This window comes from Numida meleagris, chromosome 2 (assembly GCF_002078875.1).
Source record: "Numida meleagris isolate 19003 breed g44 Domestic line chromosome 2, NumMel1.0, whole genome shotgun sequence".
NCBI lineage: Eukaryota > Metazoa > Chordata > Aves > Galliformes > Numididae > Numida > Numida meleagris.
In genome coordinates this window covers 31,031,641-31,052,917 of record NC_034410.1, presented here as the reverse complement: position 1 = coordinate 31,052,917, position 21,277 = coordinate 31,031,641, and the positions used below count along the sequence as shown (strand labels likewise).

At 40.6% G+C, this 21,277-nt stretch overlaps 1 protein-coding gene across 3 annotated transcripts in view; it reads left to right on the top strand.

Moving 5' to 3' along the window:
- Positions 1-21,277, top strand: part of IGF2BP3 (insulin like growth factor 2 mRNA binding protein 3) — a 113,749-nt gene that overhangs the window by 76,020 nt on the left and 16,452 nt on the right. For all 3 annotated transcript variants that reach the window (XM_021387711.1, XM_021387708.1, XM_021387710.1), the window contains 4 exons: positions 2,689-2,823; positions 3,373-3,495; positions 4,954-5,089; positions 6,822-6,953. In XM_021387711.1, coding sequence (XP_021243386.1) covers positions 2,689-2,823; positions 3,373-3,495; positions 4,954-5,089; positions 6,822-6,953 — 526 coding nt within the window. The remainder of the gene's footprint in view (positions 1-2,688; positions 2,824-3,372; positions 3,496-4,953; positions 5,090-6,821; positions 6,954-21,277) is intronic.

The following is a 21,277-nucleotide window of genomic DNA, read 5'->3' as shown; positions in this document are numbered from 1 at the left end:
TTTTCCATATTTTTCTTGAAATCTGGAATATTTGAGCTATAATTCTCCAGATACTTGTGTTATTGAAATGATCCTGGTTACAGGAAGAGATTGTCTCCCACTTCTCCCATAATGCTGTTATAGCCTTTGGAAGGCTTCCGTTTCCTCAGCAGTATCATTTTTGGAGACCAAACATTTCTGTTCCAGCTTGTGTAATCAGTGTTGCTATCTGTTCTGGGATGGCAAGTAGTCACTTTAGGAACATGTAAAACATGTACAATTTCACAACAAATGAAAATAACTGCAAATAGGAAATTTTTGGCAAGATTTAAAAACTAGATTCTGCCCTTGACGCATGTTCAAATACTTGCCTTTTTTTTTCCCCAATTCACTTTGAATGAAATTAGGCAGTGCTAGTAGGTTGATACTGATGCCAGAGTTGCTTAGCAGATGTACTAATAAGACTCTGGGAACAAGAAGGGAAACTGAAAACGGAAATATATTGGTCTGCAGAATGTGTAGGCAGTGGTAGTGACATATCCAAGCCTTTAAGTGCTTACTGTAGCTTTAGTTTAATTCACGGTATTCTTAGTATTTAAATTTGGTTTCAGTTACGGGTGGGGAGCTGGGAGCAGAAAAAAAAACCTTCGTCTCTCCCTTCCTTGCACCTCATTCTGATGTATTTGATGTGAATACATTCTTTGCTATCAAATTGCAGACCACACCAAACACAGATTAAGGAAACACACAGAAGGCAAAAAGCAAGCTACTAATTGACCTAAGACGCTTAGAGCACTAGGGTCCAGAGACAGAGTTTTTAGTGTGTGTAAAATCCCTACCCACAAGGAAGGCATAAGCACAGATGCAGAGGAAGGTGGGGATTGCATTCAAAGAATTCTTCTAGGATTCTCCAAAGAACACAGGGTGAAAGATGCTGCCTTGAGTAATACAACAAAACAAACAGACACCCGTGCCCACCATACCCAGGATAACCTTGATGCTAATTTCAATTTCTCATTAGCATGCTGTAACCCAGGAGACAATTCACTGTGTTTAACAACAAAAATGTAAGAGATTTGTGGTGTCCTAACAAGACTCTGCTGTAGTTTGCCTGTGGGCAACCAATTTTCAGGTGATGTCTAAAACTTGTAGGCTTTTTTTTTATGGTGCCTGAATTAGAGTTTGGCATAAGAAAAGTTCTCATCTCTTAAAAGAAGGCTGAATAGAGCAGAAACAATTGTAGGTTGCTAGCTCTAAGGATACACTACTTTAAGAATGACGTTTTTCTTGTTTGGGGGATTGAAAAAAGAGAAGTCTACTTCCAGTTGCACTGAGGATTGCCATGGGCTTCTCAAAATGCTGCATCATGAAACAAAATGACTTTTCAGTGTCAGAACTGGAAAAAAAATACAGGGGTTGAGAGAAGAGTAGCATGGTTTTTTGTTAAATTCAGAAACAGCTATGATTTGGGGGAAAAGGGGGGGAGGAAGCAGAAAGAAGAGGTAGAAATAGAAATAACCTGCAGTTATTGGCAGGGTACAAATAATATCCAAGGCACTGTCTTGTTATAGGTTGTGATTAATTTTAAGTTCTACAGCTATGTAAACTGTGATGTTGATTCAAGCTGCTAGTTTTAGAATATCAGAGTGGAGCTGGAGGAAAGGTAACGGCAGGACAAATTTTAGGTTTAAAACACAGCAAGTAATTCTTAGGATAAATGCAAACACTACTTTCTACTTGTTAGTGGAGCAGTGCTCGGAAAACACTTTTGCTGAGGTCATGAAAGCACCAAGGTGGTACAAGGTCTCTTAGTACCTGTGGTTGAATAGTCATTATCAGTGGAGTGATGGGGCTGCTGACAAACATCCAGAGCTTTGTGAAACCTTGATGAAATGTTCTCTTCAGTGGGTCATCTCAGACTGTCTATCTAATGTCTCCTCTGAATGCAGTTTGAAGAAAGAAGATCCTAGCATCTGAATAGTACATAGGTTGCTCCAAAAGTAATGCCTCCTACTTATTTCCATGGAAACTACAACAGAGACAAAGAGCACAGTAACACTTCTTGATATAGCAAATTCTGAGCTACAAAACACTATTTTTCAACCTAGACACCACCATTAGCTATGCATTTTTGCCAGCAACAAACAAGGGCCTGCGTGCTGTGCTTGTAAAAATCTGCACCAGCAGAGGTGATCCACTGTTTCACAGCTGCTATGATGGTGTTGTTGCTAGGAAAATGTTGCTCATGCAGTCCAACCTTCACTATGCTGACATCCACTGTTTGGTCTCCATAACTGCTCAGCAAGCTGACACTGGTGAATGTCAGCGGGTGCCGTTTTTTCCTTCTGGAGGAAATGCTACAACTTTGCTTCATACATACTTCCATGTCAGACACCATTTTGTCGGACTGCCCTCTGCTGCCATCTGTCTCATGGCAACAAAATGTTACGGATTATTGGTGGGAAGGTTCAGCTTCTACCACCATACCACCAACGTCTGCCTCTGACACTGGGCCAACATAATAAGAAGCATTATTTTCAGAGCAGCCCTTGTATTTAGGGAATGTTTAAGTAATTGTATCATCTTGAAATGAAACCACTAAAATGTAGTTGTTGTTAGCTCAAAGTTAATTAGTTCTATGAGAGTCGTAAGTACGGAGAGCTTACTGTACAGTACATGGCTACAGTTGGTGTTTTTCTTTCTTTTAAGAATTGATATTCATCGTAAAGAGAACGCAGGTGCTGCTGAGAAACCAATTACCATTCACTCGACTCCTGAAGGCTGCTCAACAGCTTGTAAAATTATTATGGAGATCATGCAGAAAGAAGCTCAAGATACTAAATTGTGAGTAAAAGGCATTTCATTGCGAAGGCATTAAAAATTCTGAATTCTTGTTGACTTCATTTCAAGAAGAGTTTTCAAAATCTATTAAGCAGTGAATCTTTCCTCTGTTGATGTTATTCGTACTTAACTAGAAAAGTCTTGCTTCTTTTACCTTCTAGGGATGGTTTAATTGCTTAAGTAGCTCCAGTACCTGTCTACATTTCCAGCTACTCAGTGCCTGTGATTTTGAGGTGAAACAGCAAATACTGAAGGTTTTTGAGGAACTAGTAGCTTTTATGAACTCTCACTAAAAGCTTTTATTTCTTGCTTCCTTCCCAGCAGCTCTTGCTACTTCAGTAGGACTTCTATTTAGCAGATACGTTACAATTAATCTTTAAACGATAGTGCTGACATAGCATTGCACTTGTATTCATTCTGCATCTCTTATAATAAGTGTGCAGGGGTGAATGGGAGTGGTAGACATTTCTATGAAAATACAGTTTATCCATAACATGCATAGAAGTTTGCACTCTGGTCTCCAAGTCTCACTGGGTGTAACCTCCATTACAGTACAGAAGAAATTCCCCTGAAGATACTGGCACATAACAACTTTGTTGGTCGACTTATTGGCAAAGAAGGAAGAAACCTGAAGAAAATTGAGCAGGACACAGATACTAAAATCACGATATCTCCGTAAGTTTTTGGTTGTATAATATTTTAGTGAGATGTTCAGGTACAGAGCTCTTATAAATGTTACATGTTCTGAAAAATGAGATGACACCCTTTTGGAGCCACATTTGTAATATGGGTTTAACTGTTACCGAAGATCAGTTATGCTGCATGCAAACAGTGATTCTTCACTGTAAATGCAGTCAAAAACACCTAAAAATAACAGAAGCGATGTGAAGCTCACCTTAGAATATATTTTAAGCGTATGTTGTTTTCAATATATTATGCTATGTGCAAAGAAGAGAGTTTTAAACTATGAGGTTGGATTAGTTCTGAGCTGTGTGTGAAAATGAGTGAAACTACCAGTGTTTCTTGTAAGGATTATGGCTTCTGATATAGATTCCTTTTTTGGACAAGAAGGAAAGAAATCAAATGAATACTGAAAAGAGTATTTTTAGTGGTAATTCTGTCCATCTCTGACTAGCAGTTGAACTAGGACATGTTGACTAGTCTGCATCCACGTAAATGATTTTGGTCTCTGAGTTTGTGAAGGTAACCAAGACCTATTCAAATCTGAGATCAGACAAGGAATTTTCACTGTAACAGGAAAAGTCAATGAGGTGAGGGGGAAATCACTGATGAAATAAACATCTCTGTAGAAGTTTGGCTGCTAAAAGTACTTTTACCCTGGGGAAATATCTTCAGAGAACCTCTTATTCTGAATAATGAATGTTCTGGCGTGAACTTCCAGGCATTTGAGAGCGCTCTAGACTTAAACTTTAGCTGTGAAAGGAAGAATAGGGCTTAGAGGTCGTAGGAGAAGGAGCAAGTCTGGAAGGTGCATGAACATGTGTTAAGAGATGAGAAGAAATGCAGGGATGGGGGGGGAAATAAAAAGTGTGTAGAAAATAGCTCAGGTGGAAGCTAGGAGATCAATGACTTCACTCAAAAAGAAGAGTATTGGAGTTTAATGCTGTAACCCTTCCATTTTCTGTGGACAGTTACTAAGTATTTCACAGCAAATGACTGGCAGCGTTTGGCTGTCCTGTTGTGAGGATTTGGAGACTCTGTAGTCTGACTGCATTTGGACCTTTTCCCCTGCTTTGTTCAGGAATCTACTTGTTCCAGAAACATAGACTGCAAGAAATTTTCTTTCCTTAAGAACATGTAAAATACCTGAAGTCCTCTGGTGGGCTGAGCACTGCTCATGTTCTGCCTGTGGCTGGTATTTTTCCATTTCATGTCACACCTCAGCACATAGTACCCTATGATGGCATACCTCACTGTGGTGATTCCTTTTGGATTTGCTGCAAGGGCAGAGTTTCTCCTGGCTATCTTAGAATGGTCTGAGTCATGTTCCAAATCAATGCTACACTCTTTAGAGGGAAACCTTGACACAATTAGGTGTCATTGCAGTCAGCTAAGAAACCTTGATGACCCTCTGCTTTTTGCTAATTAATTGTGTTTCTGTTTCATCTATAGATTGCAGGACTTGACACTCTATAATCCGGAAAGGACCATTACAGTTAAAGGCAGTATTGAAACTTGTGCCAAGGCCGAGGAAGAAATTATGAAGAAAATCAGGGAATCCTATGAAAATGATATTGCTGCTATGAACGTGAGTCGTCCTGTAGCGTGAACCTCTTTTGAAACTAAAACCACAGATGGCTTAGATGTGAGGGACAGGTGGAGGTCATCTGGCCAAACAGTGACCTCTTTCCAACCTAAATGGGGTTGTGTAATGCCTTGTTCCTTCTGGGACATCTCTGTGGGTGGTGTTTGCAGTCTCTGGGGAAAAATTCTAGTAAACAGAATTTCCCTCTTGATACCTCTTTCTGTTGCCACTTGTATTTGTTTACGAGGCTTGAATGTGTTTTTTGTGTTTTTTATTATCATTTGTTATTTTAATGAGGGTTTCCTCTTCTAGTTTAAGATAAATCGATTTAGATGGAGGAAATGAAGATTTTACTTTTTTGTTGTTGCAGAAGCCTGAAAGGAATATGTGTTCGTGCTGTTCTGGTTTATGTGCCGTATTGTATAAGTTTCTAAGTCAGGATCCCTAGACTCTTGATATTAAAAGGATAACATGGAAGATGGATCTCTCCTGCTTTCAGTTACTTTATATAAGAAGGCTATATTAAGGTTTTTCTTGATATAGATGATTAAGGCATTCAATTATTCAATGATTGGTGATTATATAATAAAAACAACACGCCTCACTAGTTTGCCAAAGTATTACTAATGCAAATTGGGGGAAAAACTGAGATTACTGATAAGCCATGAAAAGCTTCTTGTGTGTCCATGTAACCAAACCTTATGGTTTAGGATCAGACTGGAAATATTTTCAACTTACAGTAGTCTCTGACTTTCTACAAATGGCTATTCATTATGGTTCCTCTACTGACTGCAGAGAAAATTTTCTGTTTTTTCCCCTCCTTCCCATCCTGTGTGCAGGACATAAACTACAAGAGTACACAAAGTATTTTATTATGGTACATCTTTGCCTCATATAGTAGGCTCTGCTCTGCTGTTTGGCAAAGGTGTGGCAAGCAGAAAACTATCTCTAGTTGTTATTACTGGGTTGATTTCAAGCTTAGTTATTTGTGATTATAGGGTAGATGGTAAAGTTTTTTGGATGTTTTGTGTGTGTCTCACAATTGGATTACCTTGATGGCCTGAGATGGTGCCAGTGTCTAGCTGAAATATTTCTAAAGCGAAGTTGTATTAAGAGGCAATAATTTGACAAAGTCAAAGATGGTGCTGAAAAGTTTTGTTGCAGAAAACACATGCTTCCTAGTACTTGGTGCTGCCATCTGTCATGTGTGGTCAAGTAAGGAACATGCAACTGCATAGCTGATGCTTCCTCAGCAAGAAGTGGTGGGATCTTTGTTCATCTTTTGCAGGCACGGGAGGGAGGATAAGGTTTGTAGTGTGCATGATAAAACGGGACTTGTTCATGGGATTTTTCTGATGGTACACAGCTGTTTTCTTTAGTATGAATCCAAAATGATTGTCTGTGGTAGTTTGTTCGCTCTGAAAGTGAATGGTGCTATTCCCTGAATTTCTTGCTATGAAGTTTGTGAAACACATCGCTTTAGCTGTAGTAAGGAATTCCTAGCTACCTCTTCTAATGAAAATCATCTTTTTAATTTTATTGGTCTGTACATGTATTAAGGAAATAAGTTTGAAATTGAGTCCTTGGGGTAGTGGAGATGGGGAGAGTGGGGGGTGGGGTCAGAATTAAGGAACATACTGACATCTTTTCAAAAGTTTAATAGCTTATGCCAGCTCAGATTTTGATTAAGCTTAATCAGAACCATAAATCTAAAATCACTCTTCTGCCATTGCAGCTTCAAGCACATTTAATTCCTGGATTAAATCTGAATGCCTTGGGTCTGTTCCCACCTTCTTCTTCAGGAATACCACCTCCTGCAGTGAGTGTTGCCTCTGCTGCTGCTGCTGCTTCATATCCGCCATTTGGGGTAAGACAAGTCTCCAGTTTTGGGTGATGAGTAGATGGTAATGCTAATCTATACAATGCTGATGTTCAAAATGAATGAAATTGGTGATTTTTGCCAAATTATCTCAAAGACCTGAGAACAGAACAGCTGTGTTTTCCAAACATTGTTAATCTCCTTGTTTTACACACTGAAAATATTTCATGTAGCTGTGGCTGAGAACAGATGTTCATTGGTCATTTAGTGAAATGCTCAGTGAAACCCGAAAATAGTGTTTCTTGGAAAAGTACTAGATCTTATTTTCTAGAGAGCTTGAACTATTACACAAAGAAAACAGATATGAAATGGAATTTAAAAGTTGCTGGATGTTTGCAGGTAACAAAATGCTAATCTGTAGTAGTATTTCTGCTGATCTGGAAGGGAAAAAGTGAGCTGTAGTTGTGAAGCAGAGATCTGTACGTAGCCAAAATGATTGTAGTAGGTTTCAAAAGAGCTTGTACATGTATAAAATGAATATTGCTAAATACATAGGATTTAAATGACTTGGATTAATCTCCAGAAAGCCTTGACTTATGTGCCACGTTGCTCTCAAAGAAATATATGAAAAGGCCCAGTAGAATCCAGTGCTGCTTAGTAATTGTTTATGACTTTTTTTTGCTACGGGACAGAAGAAAATTTGCTGTGTCAGAAAGTTCCAGAGATTTTCTGGAAAGAGAAGGTGCTCCGCTATTCAGGAAAAGACAACCTTGTTACATGCAGAAGGAGACTAGTCATCTCCTTCCTGTTTCTGGTGACGGTGGTTGTTGTTAGCAACTCAATGTATGATTAATTTTCAAAATGAATGCTTAACAAGTGGATAATGGAGCTTTATAAATGCTGTGGCTGACTTCCCCCTCCTCTTTGTTTAACAGTAACATCTAGAGAGATAGGTCTGAGACTCTCCATGAACTAGAACAGTGAAAATGCAGCACAGCATACTGAACTTCACCAAATGACTCAAGTGGGCCTACACAAATTGCTCTAAAGGGAAGCTATTGCCTAAATATTTTTCCCAGAGGAAGAAGCCAAGAAAATGTCACTGAAAGGAACAGGAAAAATTCCACACTCATAACATTGTGGGAATGAACAACTTGGGTGATATGAACGTATTGTAATCTATATTCGGTATAATAGTGGCTTTATCAGAAAAAAGGCTCCAATGAGAACCACAACAGAAACATGTTTATGCCCAGTTATCTTGCTGCTAAGAGCAGTGCCTCTGTGACAAATAGATATTCCCTCCCCTCTAATTAGTGGTAGACTAAACTACCAAAAAAATGGTTTTTCCTTCATTGTTTTGTGTAAAATGCCATCTGTTGTTGTAATGGAATGTCTCCACTTATTTATTATTTTAAAGACAAACTAGAGATGATTTGTTAATAGTATATAACCTTATTTGCTGTGTTGGTTATGAAAAGTGTAGCCTTGTCTTTTTCTTCAAATTTGCACACTACTTTACTATTCTTGAGAGTTTCATACTGTAAACCTGTAGTTTTGTTCCTCGCTTGTTTTGTTTTCTTTTCCCATTTTTTCCCTTGTATTTTTTTTCTTGCTTTTGCCTTAAAATACGCACCTAAACAGTGTTGAATTTGACAATTTCAGTCTTATGCACGTCTGCCCCTTTGTCAGAGGGCTGCTCTCCCCCACAAATGCACCTTTTTTGGCCTGCTGGGATCTCTGGCAGTTGGCGGGCTTTTTGAAATAGGATAGCAGCAACAACTGGGACAAGTCCCCAAGAACAAGTGCCGTTTTGTAGGAAGTGCAGAAACTTTGTAGCTGGAAGGACCATGCCGTCTGAGGTTTCTGTCTCTCCTGTTTCTGCTGTTTGCTTAATCCTTGTTCCAGGAAGTCTGAATGTATGATAAGCTAACAAGGGGTAAACTCAAAAATGCCAGGAATGAGAGCTGGTTTTGGAGATGCCAGGGGATGGTACCGAGACAGTCCCTGAACCTGAAGCTAAGGGCCTCTGAAACAAATACGTGAAGACTTGAAATTATCACACCTTCCCTTATGTGTACGTGACGTTATCTCAAATGAGGAAGTGGCTCCCTGGGCTTCAGGCAAGCCAGCCCCTCTAATTGCTTGGAGTACTTCTCCTCTCTGGGGAGTGGAAAACAAGGAAAATCATGAGGTTTTGGTGGCGGTGTTTTTTATGGATGTTTTTGGAAAACAAGACTTCCATTATTTTTCTTAGCATGATCATGTTGCGCAAAGACTCTTAAATCTTGCTTGTGTATGTAGTCAGTTTCTGTTAATTTCTCAGTTTTACTTTCTCCTCTATTTTTTTTTTTCTTCTAGTAACGTAATTTTTAAGTCCCTGTCCAAATGGAACGCTGGGCCATGTAGAAGTAGAAAGAGCAAGTGAAAAGAGCTGGCTATATTTACAACAAGGAACAACTGGAAAGGCTGAAAGTAACCACGGAGGGGGGTGAGGGTCTAGGAGGAGAGCAGATAATGGAAAAGAAAATAAGTCGTAAGAAGTGTCAGTTCAAAAAGAAGGAAAAAAGAAAAGGAAAATAATTAAGGAAAAGAAGGTTTTAGAAGAAGAATTAATGAGGAAATCATAGGGAGACTTTGCCCATTTGCCTAAGAACTATTCATTAGCAACTTCCTTCTTTAGGCAAAGATATTTGGGCAACTAAAGACCCTTTAGCTTCCTTCGAGTGATGCTCTTGTATGCTTGGGAATCCTGGTGAGCTGGCATTGAGTATCCCTTTTCAGGGATCTGAAAATCCTTTCTGAAAACTCTACTGGCATCAGGGTATAATAAATGTATCCTGCTTGTGTCTTGCTTATTTTTGTCAGTGTAAATTTGCACAGGAGACTCCGTCATAACCCAGAGCCTCCTGAGTGTTATGTAAAGCTTTTATTTGAATCCCTCCAAATGAATGGGCCCTTCTTCACCTTGCTGTGGAGATGGACTTAGAAGTGGCTCTCCCCTGGGTGAGAAGAGGGAGGTGCGTGGGCTTTTGGTGCTTACAGAAGGGTTTCTATACGCAGTTCATCCTTCAGATGTTTTATTTTCTAGGTACAAGGTGTTGCTGTTTACTTGTGTGGGACTTGGTTCTCAAAGAAACCTGGTTCTCAGGAGCAAAAACAGGAACAGCCCAGTATCACAGACCTAGGAGATGGCAGTGTTAGCTAAATGCAAAGCAGTGTTGATCTTTGGCCTGAGCTATGCTCATGGGAGCAATTTGCACTTGACTGAGATGCCTCATTCTGTCTTGGTCCTGTTTCCACAATGATTCATCCTAGTGGGTAGCATCAAAGTCTTATTACGCACTAGCCTCATCTAATTTTGGGTGGGAGATGCAGTTTGTCTCACTAGGAAGCTGGTTGTTGTTTTTCCCTTTGTCCTGGTGGTAGAGTGCATACAGGAAGGCACAGGGGGTCCTTAGTATCTGTCTGATTAGATATCGACACATGTGCATGCACATCTGTTGTGTGTGGCTAATGGTGTCTGAGCATTGTCTAGTGCCAGATATCCATTATTTGATATTTACTTATCACTACCAACAATTCTTCGTATTGCAACTCAATTTCTTCTGTTTGCAAAGTCCAAACTGTGTTTGCGTCATTGTGTAGTCATTTAAACAGGATGCAATGGCATTACATATTTTTGCTCTCTTCCTGCAAAAAATTCAAGATCTGCATGCTCTCTCTGTATGCCAAAAAGGCAAGTAAATCAGAACACGTGAATTGTTGAAGCGTTTTAAGGTTTGAGGAAAATGTAGCAGTTGATAAAGTGTTGGATAAGAATATTGAGGTTAAAAACTCTTGGTACTGTCAAACTGGTGTGTTTTTTACTTCTTCAATTCTAGTGTTACGATAATATGAGTGGTTTTTTGATGAATGGATATCCTTCTGTGACCATACTAAGGACTAGTAGCCTTTCTGTGCCTGTTCGTAGTTGATGCTTTGTCCAGCTGCTTTTGGTCTGGAGAACCACCACTTTAAACCATTCTCCTTAGCTCTGCACATAAATGCTTACGTGTGTACAGTTGCCAAGAGTGTTGTCAGTCTGCCTACTGTTGCTTGTAGACATGGTGAGCTGGGCTTCTACACAAAGAATTGGAATAGGCATGAGGAGGAAAGCAAGATTTTGCAAAAATGAATGTGCCTGTGTTTAAATTTTCCAAAAGCGATTACCACAAAAAATGTTTTCTAGAAGTATCCTGGACAAACCGCTTCAGATGTAGTGTTGTACTGCTCAAAGTTGTTTTGATGAACTTCTGTCTTCTGAACTTTGGGGAGAATATGCACCTACTTGCCTCTCAAGAATAAAAGTTTGTTCTTGTGCAAAGCTGAAGAGTTTAAAGCACCAACCAAACAAGAAATCCTTGTCTTGGAGCTCAACTATGTACAATCATTCAATTAAATACGCTTGGCCCATCTGCTGGGGTTAAGTGGGCTGCACCCTTCCTTTTATAATTGAAAATTTGCATGTTTAAGTGTACATCTGACTGCATTTCTTTTATAGCCTTTGGGTCTGAAAATTGGCATCCCAAGGAATGAGGAAGGGAGGGCTAACCTGTTGGGAGCTCATCCTCTCCTTGAACATCCTGAAACGTGGAAGCAGAGTTAATTAATATTTCTGGTAAAGCATCTCTGTCACGTGGTAGATGTCCTCAAGCATGCTGATAAGTGAGAAGGAGGCAGCTTTCCTCCATGAGAGGAAGTCATTCAGCTGGTTTCTTGCGTCTGTAAGAGACAGCTGAACTTCTGCTCTGTGGAAGTTAGCTAGGTGAAAAGCTGTTTCTCTGCTCGCATTGAGGTTGCTTTTGATGTTGGTCTTACATAGTAGCTTCTTGGAGTTCCACCTTCAAAATGTACTTTTTCTAACCTTTTTTTACCCTCACAGTTAATTTTCAGGTTACAGTGATATATGTAGAGACTGTGAGGGGAAACAAGAGAATGGTTGTTTCCTACAATAAGCAAAAACAAGATATCAAATCACATTGCTAATGAAGAATCATCATCCTGCATAGCTAGGCTTGACAGGTTGCTTTTCTTTTTCACTGTCTTTTAAGGCTTTTTGTTGCAGGTGAGGAACATGCCAATGGAAAACTTTCTCCTTAGAAGATGTTGTGTTCAAGACAGATTCCTTCTTTATTCTCCAGTAATTTTCAAAAATAATAAAGAAGAGATCTTCTGTGTCGCATAGATGTGAGAGAAGAAATAACTGTATTGTGCTTTTGGCAGGAAAGAAAAGTAATTTAAAATGAAAAATTGCTTCATTGAGGGCCTTCATTTGATGCCCTGAGCATATATGAAAGAGACAAGGAAGAGGAAAATCTGTCCTATGTTTCCAGGTACTTTGACTCTTTCTTGGTGGAGTTGGGCTCCTTTGGATGTCTGGGTTTGATAGGATTAGCTTGTGCAACTGTTATGTCTCAACTACCCAGGGGTAGTAATGTATGTACATCTATAATCTGTGTAGTCTAAGTGGCTTTGCCCTAATTTGGCTAGTTTGTTAAGCAGTGGATGATTTTGTAAGGAGCTGTCCTGCAGCCAAAAGAGGATGTGGTTTTGGGGGGGATGATGGAGGATTTGGCAGCATTTTCTCAAAATGGTTTTATATCAGTGAAATGAAAGCCATGCATGTGCAGCATACACGGTCTTGAGGAGGACACTATAGGACAGCAGTGCTTTCTCCAGCTGCTATCAGCCCATTAGAATTCTTTTAAAGATTGCAACCTCAGTGCCTTGCGTAAACCTTTCTTGCTTAGTTTTCGTATGTTTAACAAAGCATATTTGACACCTAAAAAAAGTTTGCTCTAGGTTGCATAAAACTAGTTGTAGGCTTGTTCTGCCCCATGGTGGAAATATTTGGTCCTCCCACTGTCTCAAAGTCTCCCATTCCTGCTGTGCTGTGTTGGCGGGGCCTATGTCAGGAGTAATTAAAAACCATACTGCCTCTGGAGATGGACTGACCTACAGTGAGGAGAGGCTGGGGGGAGTAAAAATGCATCCGGCACCATGCGATGTACAAAGATCTGGCTAGTTGACAGCTAGCATGTTTTCTGAGGTGTTGAAGCTTCCCACTAGTCCTAATAGCTCTTTGTACAGTTCTGAGGTTGTCATAATGCAAACAGTGTCACTGGCTGACCGGTAATGCACACTTCAAAAAATAAAAATGGCATCTCACTGCAGTTTTGAATACTTGTATTGTTCTTTGTAGTTCCCTGAGGCAAGAAGAGTTTTTGCTGGTCCCCTGCTCCTTTATTCTTGTGGTAGGAAGAAGATTTCGTTTGATACTTCCTTGAACATCAGACTCCCAAACTCTAATTAACAGGCTCAGCATCTTCTGAATGTTAAGCTAAATGAGAAATTTAATTCCTCAAGGAACCAAACAACAATTTGTTACTACAGTATGCTGAGCACCTTCAGGCCAGAAACAAAAGTAGGTTAAGATTTCATTCTGGTGGCTGGCTCCATCTCCTGTTTATTTTCTTAGCATGGTGAAAAAATAAGTGACCTTCCTGTGTTTTCACAACCTGTTTTTCCTGCGGCATCTAAGGATTCTGAGAGCAGTGTCATTATAGGCTGGAAATGATGGGTACCTGAATCTTTTGAAGCCACAGATTTCATGTGTAACTTTGAGGATTCTGGAGTATCCATGTGGCTAGTGTGTCATGGCTAAAATTTTTGCAGTGCAAGGGTTTTTATGCATAATCATCACTTCAGTTTTGGTGGTCATGCAGTGCTGTAATACCAAATACCTGTGTTTGCTGCTTGTGAATGACCAGCAAAGTCTTCATCTATGTAGTTTCATGATCTGTTCCTTGCATTGGTTTCTGCTTTTGGTTAACTATTCAGAATAAAAGGAGGCAGATTACTTTTTTTTGTCTTAATGGCAAATGATATTTTGCAAAAACAAATTTCATGCCATGTTCAGAAATGTCAGACCTGTTCCTGCTTGTGAAATGCCTTACAACCAGCCAGCCAGAAAATGTTCCCTCTCTGCTTCTGTGATCTCTACCCTCCTCATTCCTGGCTAGGTTTTTGTGTTGGAAAGAATTCTGATGGGTGCAATCATATTAGTGTCCTCTAGTAGGAGGAGGAAGATCCCCTTGGCTTGCTGGATAGAAGACAGTGGTGATGAAAAACATTAAACTTCAGAGCCAAAAAGTGGGATGAGTAGTACTAAGAGGCTACTGAGATCATCTCATTTAGGGTACTGGTTATTGCACAATAACCAGATAGGTCTGAGTTTTAGATGTTGAATTGTGGTAGTCTCCAAACTGGAAATGCATAAAGAGGTTGTTCCTTAGGTTTTCAACTAAGAGCTCTCCAAGCAGGGAATATGGCAGAAGTCCATAGAATCACAGAACAAGTTCAAATCTGTTCTAAAAAAAAACCAAAAAACCTTGCAGAGTGGGAGAGCTTGAGCTCCAGTTTTTTAACTACGCTTGTAGCACCACTTGAGCTGAGGTACGAGATGGTGACCAAGAAGGTATTTGCAGGTATGTTGTAAAGTTTTGGGTCAGGTTAGACTGCAAGCTTTTCTTGATAGGCCTTCTGTTTCAAATGAAGGCTTAAAGTTTTAGTTAGCATTGGGAAATGAATGTGGTAGGATTTCTTCCATCCGTGTCAAAAGCTAATTTTGTTTTAATATACTGATTCTTGCTGGAATGTCTTCAAGGATACTTAGCTTTATGTCAGTTTCCCCTTTCCACAAACTTTTATTAATAGGAGTGTTTAGTGTAGCTGTAGGGCAGATTAATTCCTCATGCACTGCAAAAACATGGTTTAAACTTTTGGTTTTAGATTTGGTAGGGGGATTGTTTAAAATGGCACATTAAAATGCATTCTGAAAACCAAACAAGTCATTGATAAAACTGCCTTGCCTTGGTGATGGTGATCGTGGCAGTTGGGATGGGGAGGATGGCAAATGAAAACAGAACTTCTTAAGGCAGTCATCTACAAGTGGTTGTTGTTTTCTTTTACTTTACTAAGTGGATGTGTTTGTTATTTAAAACAAACAACAACGAAGACCAACAAAAGCAATAACCCACTATGCTAGATGGTAGACAAACATTGGCTGAGACTGTTTCATTCAGCTTTAAAATAGTTCCTAATTATTTCCCTTAGAGCTAAAAACTGATGCTGGCTAGAAATTAATAACATGACTTTGACATAAAATAAATGCCTCATCCTAAGGTAATTCATTTGCAGCACATTTACAGTAAATAAAAACATATACTGGAGATTCATAACAGACTTAGAACACAGCTATGAGCTGATTCTGCTCCCACTGATGTCTGGCACAAGTTCCTATTTACTTCAGTGGGTAAAACATTTTAAAGATTTACAGCCTTATCCCAAATGTTCCAGTGGCTTTACCAACCACATACATTTGACGGAGCAAGGAGTCTGCAGAGAGGCTGAAATACATGACTGGGAAAAAATTCAAACTGTTGCCAGGCTTGTAGAAGAAGACTAAGATTAATGCCCAAGTTAACATGAGGGACATATATAAAAGCCATTTTTCTTACTAGCCCTGCAACGTGCAGGAAGATATGCATAGCGACTGAGGGAGTGGCCTAACATAGCAGCAGAAGAGCTGAAAGCAAGAGTGTGCGTGGGGGTGCCAGAGGGGGGGAAAATTCCATTTAAAAATCAAACAAAATGACAAAAAATCAAAACAAGACCATTTCCTCAAATATAATGTTTAGTCTTGCAGTTCTGGTGGTCTGAGACGTGCTTCTCCCTACCACTGTCCATCTGAAGAGTCATCTGTTTTTCTGAGATCCCATTCTTGCTTGGCCCTGCTTTGATTGTTACGTGAGTGTGGGAAGATAAACGTTTTTTCTTCTGACGTTCTATCAAGTAAGGGAAATGCACTCCTGTTTGTGCCCAGTTTGAAGGACTGATACGCCCACCCTTGGCAGAAGTGTTCCGATAAGCTTGTCCCATGGGCAGCCTGTGGGGCTCTACAAAACTTCCCATGTTTGCAAGTAACTCTGGAAGGTAAAGGAAGAAGAGTAAATCTGCAGATTTGCGTAGCTGGGAGTCTTCAGCTTCTAGCTGTGGTGTGGAGTGATAGACCTCACAGGGGAGGACATGGACAATATCCCAACGAAAGGAATAACCTCACCCCAGCAGAGGCTCTGCAAACAAATGACCATTCTGCGTTGCGTCACATTGCTCAGAGTAAGCTATAACAGGGTAGGGATGACAGCAGAGAAGAGATTCTCCTCGGAAGACCTCTTGTAGAGTCTGGCTGGACTGAAGGGATCTATCCTGAAGGTACCTGGAGTGCAGGGGCTTTGGGCAAGCCAGAGTAATGGGGAAGTAGCAGTGGGTTACAGGGTTTAGGAATAGGTTAGGTTAGATCTTGGAGAGAGGTGTGATTTTTTTTTTAAGTGGATGTGGGCTGTTACGCTAGCAGTATGGAAGGAGGTGCTTCCCAGGTGCTAGGGGAAAGAGCTGGGCTGCTCTAAAATTGTTGCTTACTGGTGTGCAGAAGTGGTTGCTTAGCTTCATCCAGAGGTGTGGATTAATTCACATCTGTGTAGTAGATCACTGTTTTCAATCATGATTTAAATGAGCAAGCAAGAAATCTGATTTAAGTCAACTTATCTCATTTTACATGTGTATTTAGTTACATTTCTAAAGGTCTGTAACACTACAACTACTCTTTGCTAACATAGTGAATACATAGTCTTATTTAAACAAAAACCTAGTTCACTGTTTGATGTAGTTAATGTTTTCTCTCTTTTTCTATTTCTTTTGTGACTTTTTCATAAACGACTGGTACTTTTCTTATTTGCTTGATTAAATTTTGAGTTCTGATTTCCACTAGGCTACATTTTAATGGCAATTGGATTCCAATTAATAAACAAAAATAGCATTTAAAAGTGTTTTCATGAGTGAATTGGGCTGGATAGAAACAAAATGCTTATCAAGTCTGTCTTATTTTTAAAGTGTACTGGTTTTTGTAGGAACAAAGCAAACAGTATCATCTGTTTAGGAACCTAATTAATTGTTTCTGGTCATTGTGCTCTTCAAAAAGCTGCTTTTTAGTTCTATGACATCTCAGTTTCTGGAGGTGTTCTTTTTTTTTTTCTAAGAAACTAAGCTCTCCATCTGAGAGAACATTCTCGTGTTGCCTGTATGACCCACCTACCTGAGAAAAATCCTCTCCCCCCAGATTTGTATTTTTCAGGTGTGGGCAGGCAGGGAGCAGCCTTCAGTTCAAACCCAGCACAAGCTATTTGCTGAGGTTTGACCATGTAGCATTAGTGAACAAAATCCGTGTTGTGTCCATCTCCCCACCTTCTAGCCCCCTTTTTCCTTCACTCTCCTCAGCTTATTTGGTATTATTTGGACCTGATTAAGGTTAGGAAGCCTTGAGCCCATCCAACAAGTATTGCTAGGGCAGAGGAGGTCATCTGTGCATCGCAAGCCTCTGAGATGGTAACTTTAGAAGTTAAGGTGGATGTGTGGACCATAAGTCTTGGAGAGCTTGAGTTAATATTTTGACAGTTGTTTTTCCATATTTCTGTGTAAAGTTTTCTCCTGCACTCAGTTCCCAGGGCTGGCCTTAGACAAGCTGTTTTGTTACGTGAGGGGGGAAATACGGTGAACTGGGAAGAACAGGGTGCAAAGAGGTCTCCATGTGAAGAAGACCTTCCTGTTGTCAAAATCAGTTGACAACTTACTACTACTGATTCCATGATTAATGAACTTTACTACTTCAATAATGAATGCTTTTTAAATGTTAAAATCTATAGCTATACAGTTAATGCCCTTAAAATTAAGTACAGCGAAGAAGACCTATTGCCAGTTAACTATCTTTGAGAAGAATAATGCACTTCAAAACTAAAACTGATTCATCTTTCTCTGAGGAGAGTATGAAACTGGGGAAGTTACAACTTTGCTGTAAACGTTGCTGAACCCATCTTACAGTGCTGCCTCTGCTGCTAAAGCACAATGAGCATGACCTGGTACGGCATCTTTTCCCTCTGCCCCAACAGCCTTGAAATCATCTCATTAACAGCACTTCTATTTCAGAAAAACGATTATAAGTAAAAATGAAGTGTGGGATGCTCTCTCGAGTCCAAATGGACATTATTCTCCTCTCTCTATATACATGTATTTATTTATTTTAGTTCTTAAATTCTAACTATACATTTAAGTAAGCTTTCTTTGGCCTTATTATGAGAATGAATGTTGAAGCTTAGATTCCACACGTTGGGATTTGAGCTCCCTAAATTTAGTGCTTCTAACATATGTTTAAGATCTAGGAACGTATTTCAGATATAACTCATGCTGGAAGTTCCTGGAAAGCTACATGACTGATGTGGTGTGGCATGGAGAAGATTAAATTATAGTTGATTTTCTTCCCTCCTAAGATCCCCCAAAGCATCTGTGAGATTGATGGGTGGTATGGTCATTGCATTACATTTTGATGTGTTTATTTTGGAGGATAGTCTTCCAGTGAACATAAAAGGATTTTTAAAATACTGTGGGTAAGGAGGTGGACAGATAATAAATAGAACTTGGTGTTATGATATTTTTTTGAAAGTTTTTGCAATACTTGATTTCTGCCAGAAGAAAGAGCTGCTCTTTTTGATGCTTGTGCTTTGAAACAAATCAAACGATTTCTTTTGACTGGTTAAAAGTCAGTGTGGGTGGAGAAGTGGACATAATTTCCCAAACTCCTACCTTGTTGTACTGGAGATGAACTTGGTTATACATATGTGCAGTGTATTTTGAAAAAAAAAAAAAGTGGAAAATGACGAGGTGTAATCAATTCAGTACGGACAACTTATCCTCTGTTCTCTAACAAAAATATATTGCTATTACATCAAAATGGAATTTTAATGTTAAGGAATCTCGCTCAGAATAAATAAATATCAATAAGTCAAAATTGTAAGGATGGACAGGAGGCGAGAGCTATAGTGAGCTGCTGCAGAGTTGGAATGGCGTATGCAAGTCTCCTGCCCGCCTTTGCCCATGTTTCATGCTGAAGGGTGAGGCAGCAGAAAGGAATTTTGGTGGTGAATTGAGTCTAGCCAAGAGAGTGGCTTGAAGTCAAGCTTTGGGAAGAACGGAAAAACTGCTGCAGGCAGATGGGCAATGGAGAGAAGGTAAGAATTATCTACAAACAAAAGTAAAGGAGTTTGACCTGCTTGTATGGTAGGGAAAAGCGTCTGGAGTTGGGCTGAGGTAGGAGCTGTGCAGATTCTCAATGCCCAGTCAAGTTACTGTAGCAGAGTTGTATGAATTAGTTCAAGTCTACCTAGAAGATGGTGGCTGGAGGTGCAAGCGGGGGAGAAAAGTTTGGCAGTGGACTTCTGCAGGAGCTGGCATGTAGGTGGTTGAAGGCAGTGGTCACTGCAATGAGCAGCGAAGTTTTCTGTGTTTTGGTTGGAAAGAGTCTCTGCACCCAGTGCAGCTACTGCGGGTCTTGCAACACAACTGGGGAAGCAAATGTCTCACTAATTTATATCCATGTAGGAACAATTTTCCAAAGCAACGACATCAACCAAGCACCTACAGTGGCATTTCTGAATTACTGGAAATCTTGCTGAATTCATGATGAACACATAAAAGGACTTACTGTGAGTATGCTCACAGGATGTTTGTAATAATAAGAGGAGAAAATGAGTAATCTCCTGGAAAGCGGTTTAACATATATACTGTAGTGACTGATATCTTCCATACAGATATGCAGTTTCAGGGTATAGTTTCCAAGATTGTTTGTAACAAATATCAAGGCAGATTAAAAGGGCTGTCCCTACCTTTTTTTATGCTTTGGCCTAATTGCTCTTGCTTCCTCCCTTGTTCCAGGGCTGCCATTGTGTGGCTCTGTGGTTATCCAGGTCAGGGACCCTTGGCTGCTGTCACAAACCAGCTGCAGCCCTGCTGGCTCCTGGGGCGACGGCTGCAGAGGACTGGAACTGGTGTCCAGGGGGAAATGTGGACTTAAAGCAATGCAAACTGCCTGCGGCTCCTTGTATTGTGTGAAACATGGGGTCGATTGTGTAACGGTTGTGATCACCTAGAGCGACTGGCAGAATGTGTTTCTAGCCTAAATATCCTATTTTTGGGGTTTCTTCACCTGGTGCATGGAGCTGTGCCTGGAATTTTCTCCCCTGAGGTTACAGTTGACTTGTGTTTACCAAAATGAAGTGGTAGAACTTGGAAACAAGCATTCTGTTCTGATTTGTTTACAGTCGGTGCACTGGGACTGCGCTTCCCCTTGAAAGAAGGACTGGGATACTTAAAAATAAGTTGAGATGGCTTCCTTTTTTGATTTACTTTTAGGATTGCAGCTGCTTTTTGCTCTGTGTTGCGTACAGCGTCTCTTTTTCTTAAAGTATCACAGGAAAAGCTGCTTTGGTGCTTCTGCATGGGGGCCTGCACCCCAACCAGGAGCTGCAGAGCTATGGGAGCGTGGTTGGTCCCTCATGCTCTGCGTGGTGCCACCGAGTGATGCTAATGCATCATTCTCAAGTACGTCTGCAGGGAAAGGGCTTTTTGGTTCTCTGTTGCTGAGAATAAAGGGACCAAATTCTGAAAGTGTCTGAAAGGGCTGCACTCCTCAGTGGAGGGAGTGTTGTGAATGGAGGTCTCAAATGCCTCCTACCTCATAAAAAGGCTTACATGAAGTGCTTTTGAGAAGTAATCCCGGTGTAAGTGACTGGATTAATGGCACCGCAGTGTAGTGGGCACTCAGTGCTGCTCCACCAGCCCAAGAGGGGCTCTCCAGAAGCGGCTCCTGAGGCTGGTAAAGCAGCGATGCTTGGTGCAGTACGTGTGGAGCCCTATGGTTGGCTCACTGCTGTGCAGTCCGTACAGAAGAGCACAAGCGCTCTGTTGTGAGGTGGCTGAGAGCAGCGAGAGTTGCAGCGTGCTGGGGTCCTGCAGGCACAGCGCCTGGCCCTGCAGCCCTGGGGAACGCCTCATCTCGTGTTGGATTCACGGCCGGCTTCGGGCCTGCGGCCAGCACCCTGATTGTTGCATAATGCTACACAGGAGGAACCACTGGCAGTTTTCACGCTGGCTATCATTCCAGAGCACTCCCACACAAAGGAAATTGTAGCATAGATGCAACACTGAGGCTTTTTGTGCAGCTCTCAGCACAATCTAACCAAAATCGCTAGGAAAACTAGAAGGCTTTTGGCTGCACCACTGCAGCCTGCTCACTCACAGCAGCCTCCTCTGCAGAGTCTGCGTGTGGAAAAGCACCAAGGCAGTGACAGGTAAGGACGAGTGCCTCAGGAAGAAGCAACAGCTCATTGGTTTTCAGAACTCCGAAGTATTAGAATTGGAACTATTTCCTAAAAGACAAAAGA